Source organism: Cucurbita moschata, unplaced genomic scaffold (genome assembly GCF_002738365.1).
Source record: "Cucurbita moschata cultivar Rifu unplaced genomic scaffold, Cmos_1.0 Cmo_Scf00001, whole genome shotgun sequence".
Lineage (NCBI taxonomy): Eukaryota > Viridiplantae > Streptophyta > Magnoliopsida > Cucurbitales > Cucurbitaceae > Cucurbita > Cucurbita moschata.
In genome coordinates this window covers 2485081-2491080 of record NW_019268517.1, presented here as the reverse complement: position 1 = coordinate 2491080, position 6000 = coordinate 2485081, and the positions used below count along the sequence as shown (strand labels likewise).

Below are 6000 nucleotides of genomic sequence, written 5' to 3'. Positions count from 1 at the left end.
CCCCCCCCCCCCATTTGTCACAGGTCAGCAGCCTAGAAGCTGTTGATTTTCTTGATAAGTTTCTGTCCATGAATCCCGACTCCAGGTACTATTCTACTTTTTACTTCCATATGTGCAAAATATTTCATGTTTTCTATTTTGTTTGTAATGTTTGATGTGATAAAGTGAGGACTAGAATTCTTTTAGAGGATATAGAGTGGGAATTGCTGATAATTAATATATGTGGCATAGTGCATGCTAACATTTCTTTTCAATTTTATTATCCCATTGCTTTCTCATTATTCACCAATTGGAGTTTCCTTTAAATAATATTCTTATAATATAGCTTGAGTTTCAAGACCTTTTCCTCCCCTTAGTCGCGCATTTTCTTCACAATATAATTTGTTATTGAACGATCTAAATTTCTGAACATAACGCTGTGGATAGCACATCCCTTTTATAGTGAAGTTGTCTNTTTCCCAAAAAAAAAAAAAAAAAAAAAAAAAATCTGAACCTGACCCTCTTCACTTCTAATGTGGAAGGAAATTTGTGACACTGAAGTAAGTCCTGTTACATATTTTCTCTAGTAAAAAACATCATAAAGATTTTGAAATTTGAGGATGTAATTTCAAGGACTACTATATATTTTTATGTCCTGAGAAAAGAAACACACTCACAGTAAGAAAGATTACCGTACAAATGAAAGCTGTAAGGTCCAAGAATCAAAAAACCAAAGCTAAAGATTTACGATGCTGCAGGAAGCCATAAAATAAATCTCTGATATCATAGCTCTCACATGCCTATGATAAAATTTTTCTGATATCGTTGGTTTGTTCTTTTTGCAGTGGCCGTGCTACATATAATGGATTTGTAGGAGCTCTACGACTCAAGCCTTGTGCGCTTGCTGAAGAGGTGAGTTATTCTAGCTTCAATAGCTTTACTAGCAGTTCTTTCACAAAGGTTTATGTACGTTGCTTATGCTTAAAGTAAACATAAGTTTGCTAGTTTCTTCTAGTGGGGAGGACTTTAAAAGTAGTAGATACTCACATGTGAACAATAAATAAATTCATTGGAGCAACATGCATTGTGCAATAAAGAAGAAAAAAAAAAGTGTTTTGATGCTAACATTTATTAATATTTGGAAAAAAATTTGTATTTGTAAAATATCAAAAATAATATAAGATGCTCTAGTTAATTTTGTTTGTGTGGCTTAGATTGTTGACGTCTATTCCCTGTCACATCGGGATTCTCCCTCTCCCTCCATTAAGCTTAGGTGTTGAACTTCTTAGAAATTGATGTTGTTCTTAGATTATGAAGCTTTTCTCGGTGGAAAGGTAATTAGGAGTGTCTTAAGGCATAATGTCATAAATATCGGGGTTGACATTTTATTTTTATTTGTTTGAGTTGTTCTTTCAGAATTTGTTCATGAGCTGAGTGATTGAAAATCCTTTTTTGTTCTTTGGGTGCTGCAGATATTTTCTCTTATTGACATAGAGAAGATGGGAACAATAACATTCAAGCAGGTTTTTCCTTCTCTCAGCAATTCTTTGATGTTTTTACCCCGTACTCTCCCTGTCTAAATGCCAATATTTTCTCTCTGAAGCCTAAAATATTCTTGTAACATAGAAACAATGGCACATTGGTTGGATGATTACTGGTTAATTGAAACACCTGTTGAAAAAAATTGAAACTACTTGTTAATTGAACTTCCACAATATCGTTCCATTATTTGACTAATTAAGAACCATATGACGCATTCCAAGCAGATAGTATGTTGTTGGTGCTAATTCTTTGAGATTCCACATTGTTCATAATTTAAGTTATTGGCTTCTTCCAGTACCTGTTCGGCTCTTTGCACGTTGTGAGGCTGCAAGGTTTTCAGCGATCCTGTGAGCTTATTCTTACTGAATGTAGCGACGAAGAAGATAAAATTTCAGAACAGAAAGTAAAATTTTCGTTCCTTTATTTGTTTATTTTTAATACTTCTGTGCATTTGGATGAATGCCGATTTCTCATATTCCGGTTACTCATTGGCATCAGCTAGAAGAATTCATAAGGCCAGCAATACCTGATCTGAATACCGACGAGGTACCGTCTTTGTCGCACTATTCCATTTTCTTGCAGTGTGTAAGTCACACTGAACTATATCTTTGTTATATTTTGAGTGATTGCAGGCTCGTGAGCTCTTTAAACTATTTGATATCGATGGCGATGGGAAGATTAGCAAGAATGATTTGCTTGGCTGCCTAAGAAGGAACCCGCTGTTGATTGCACTTTTTTCGCAGTGTTTGCTACCGTGCTCGTAGTTGGAAATAACATAGTGTGTCTAACATTGTTTGATGAATGAGTTCCCCATGTCTTGTTTGTTCATTATTGTCACCTCCCTCGTTTGATTAAGAGTAACCTATAGTAGGAGAGGGTTGGGCTGTTTCCTTTAATATTGGTGGTGGGTTTAACATATTTTACCACATTATCCCCTGAAATTATCCACTCCTGCAACTACTCCCATTGAATTTTGATATGAGTTCTTGTAATGTTCACATAATCCAAACAAGTTTGCTGTTTGCTGTTTGCTGATTATAAAATCTGCTCAACTTCTTCAGGCCATTGTCTTGTGGATATTCAGATTTTTCTCCACCACACTCCAAACAACAGGTACTGTATCTCACTCATAAATCTGTCATGAATTTGTTTGGATGTTGATATTATATTGGATCTATTCATTCATTTTAAACGTGTTTGCGGTTAAAAGCTTGCCTCTTTTCGATTCGAAAAAAGAAAAAACAAGTTACCTATAATTATTTTTTAGTTGAAGATTCAAACCTTTGATATTATTCGAACAAGAGTGAAAACTCTGCAATCTGCATCATTCATTCATTCTGAAACGTACGTACAATTATTTCCATCATAATATAATTTAAAAGTTGTGTAGGGTTGGACTCGAACATTAGGTACAAAGTTGAGCTTGTAACGATTTTTGAAATGAAGAGAATAGGGCTACAGCCTACAGGGTTGCAGCACAGTTAATGTCATTGACTTGCATGATTGGAAGTATTTGTTCTACTAATTCCCTGCATCCATTTATAGTGATTGACATAAATTAGTTTTTTCCCCCCAAACAGGTCAAGATTTGGATAAGAATTTAGACCAATCTTATTTTATTTTTCTTAGATTTTTAATTTTAAACTATTTGTTTGTTTCTTTCTCTGTTTCTTCTGTTCATCTATCACTATTCATGTACTGATGTTCTTCACTTCTCACTCTGAGTTTGTTAGAAACTTGAATAAGCTATTGGATTAGTTCCTTTTGCAAACCAAATTACAAAACTTTTGATTCCCCCAAGATCCGTCCAAGAACAACAACAATAACTTAGGATCCGCTTGTAAATCTGTGGCATCATTGTGAAATCCCTATATGTTGTTTTTTGAGACATTGTCGGATTTTGTTTGTAAATTTGTGGCATCATTGTCAAATCCCTATATGTTGTTTTTTGAGACATTGTCGGATTTTGTTTGTAAATTTGTAGCATCATTATCAAATCCCTATATGTTGTTTTTTGAGACATTGTCGGATTTTGAGATGCTAGACTTTCGTATGCAGACACAAACACCTGGCTCAATTATGGTAACGGAGACTTAGAAGAGTTGGTACAAAATACTTTTTGTCCCCTCCATTTCTATCTCTTAGCTATCAAAATTTTATTAATTGTGTGCAAAAACAAATTGTGAAATTTTCTAATCCGATGTTATTAAATGATATATTATTTTATTTTATTTTATTGGCTTTGGTTCTATTTATGGTAAATAATAAATTAATGTACCTTTGAAAATTTTCTTGTTAAGTAGCACTCCAAACTTTATAGATACTTATTTTAATATATAATAAAATAAGTTCAGCATATAATCGAGGGTTTTGTTATTTAGAAATTGTGGATTTTACACTTACACATGGATCGGTCCTTGATTTTGTAAGTGAGGTCTATAAAGAAAAAAAATCGAAAATAAAAGTATTTTCGATATCTATTGATGAGAGATTTGAACTTTAAACTAGAAAAATGTATTTTAAAAAATAAACAAAGACCTTAACAAAATATTCTTGAACCTTAAAATATCATTCTATTCTAGTTTTATATTAATTAATATTTAAAATGAAATGAGAATCATAATTTAGTTTAAGTTGATTGGTATTTTAATAGAAAGATTACAATTCAGATGTTTTAGGTTGGAATTTAACAGCATTTTGTTCTCCATCGATGGCATGTAAAAATGTTGATTATTGGCTCGAACAAAATCATATTTCGATGTGTTTTTCTTTAAAATACTGATTATAATTTTAAAAAAAGAATTGTTTTCATTTCTCTATTAGTATTTGTAATTGTAACTGTCTCCTTAATTTGGTTCATCATTAAACAGTGAAATTTTAAAACATAAAACAAAAATGGTTTGAAAGGACATGACCTTCCCATGGTTTTGTGACTTTTGTCATTGGATAAGAGATTTGGCACCATATTTTACAACATCGAAAATGGTTTGACCGTGATAAGATAAGGAATCAATACAAGGGGAATAAGATTCAGATTACCTTGTTGATCGAATATCTTAAGGCAAGAACACTTGATAGAGATTCGAATCACTCCACAAGCAAGATCGATCATGTCTAGCTTGAATAATTCTTGTTGATCAAATATCTCAAACACTTGTTTGAGATTCGAATCACTCCACAAGCAAGATTGATCATGTCGAGTTTGAATGATTCTACATGCAACTTAAATTACATAGAATTGCAAAGAAAATTAGCCATTGGCTAAAGAAAAGCAGAAATGCTTCTTTTACTATATTTTCCAAGTCTATCTTACAAATATATATAACTTTTTGCATGTTTAATGACCATAATATCGAAAAGCACAAATGAAACTGTGAAAGGCCCACCAAAAGTTGTAACATTCATACTTAATGACCATAATTAGCCATTAGGTAAATGTAACCTAAGTAAATAAATAGTCCTAAAATATATTAATGAAATACAATAACTCTAAATTGTAATCTACCCAAAATTTATAACATGAAACTTCATTCTTCTTCAATGTTGCATGAATTGAAATATCTTTTGATAATTTCAACAATATTTTTTCACATCTTCATTGAAGTATATGTTATGATTGATGTCTCTTGGTTCATATCAGACCGTCAACAATTGACGCTAATATCAACAACAATAAAGAAGGTAGTAATGTCATAACGATTGATCTCATTAAAAGTCAACCCGACCATCGTTATAAAAGCATAATTTTTCATTTAAAAAATTATAATTAGATGGTCGGGTTGACTTTTAATAGAAAAATTACAATTTTGACATTTGAGATTCGAGTTTAGTAGCATTTTGTTCTCTATTGAAACACATTAAATAATTGACGGCATGTAAAAATGCTCGATATTGGGTAGTTAAAGTATACCAAATGGATAATTATAAATGGCATTGTGGTAATTACACGCTATTGATCGAGTAATTAGCCACTAAGGTTATGCAGATTGAACCTCTATTTTTGTAATATCCGAGTCTCAATGAGGTATTACTTGATTTTTAATATTGAGCCAAAATTTTCTAGATTTTACTGAAAACCTTAGCGATCGAATTTTAAAATATTATTGAAAAAAAAATAACAAAAGAAATTTTTTATCAATAAATATATATATATATATATATATATATATATATATATATATATATATATATATATATAACTTTTTGCATGTTTAGAAATATTTTTAATTTAGCTAAATAAAAAGAATGGAGGAGGGGGCAATTAGAAAATTCGGAGGGGGCAATTAGCAAATTCGGAAAAGTAGCATTGGTATGGTGGGCCCCCCCCTCTCTCTCTCTCTCTTCTTTAACCTTTCCCTCTCCCATAATTTTTATTTTTTTTCCCTATAATTTATTATTATTATTCTTTTTGACAAATCCTATAATTCTTATTTATTTATTATTATTATTTATTTAAGATCCCAACGGCTCTTCTATCCC

At 31.6% G+C, this 6000-nt stretch overlaps 1 protein-coding gene across 1 annotated transcript in view; it reads left to right on the top strand.

Moving 5' to 3' along the window:
• LOC111447995 (lysophospholipid acyltransferase LPEAT2-like) overlaps positions 1–2581 on the top strand; it is a 7412-nt gene extending 4831 nt beyond the window's left edge. Inside the window, exons 9-14 of the mRNA XM_023087428.1 lie at positions 24–85; positions 825–891; positions 1452–1502; positions 1817–1924; positions 2020–2067; positions 2154–2581. Coding sequence (XP_022943196.1) covers positions 24–85; positions 825–891; positions 1452–1502; positions 1817–1924; positions 2020–2067; positions 2154–2285 — 468 coding nt within the window. The 3' untranslated portion in view covers positions 2286–2581. The remainder of the gene's footprint in view (positions 1–23; positions 86–824; positions 892–1451; positions 1503–1816; positions 1925–2019; positions 2068–2153) is intronic.
• Positions 2582–6000: the final 3419 nt, after the last annotated feature.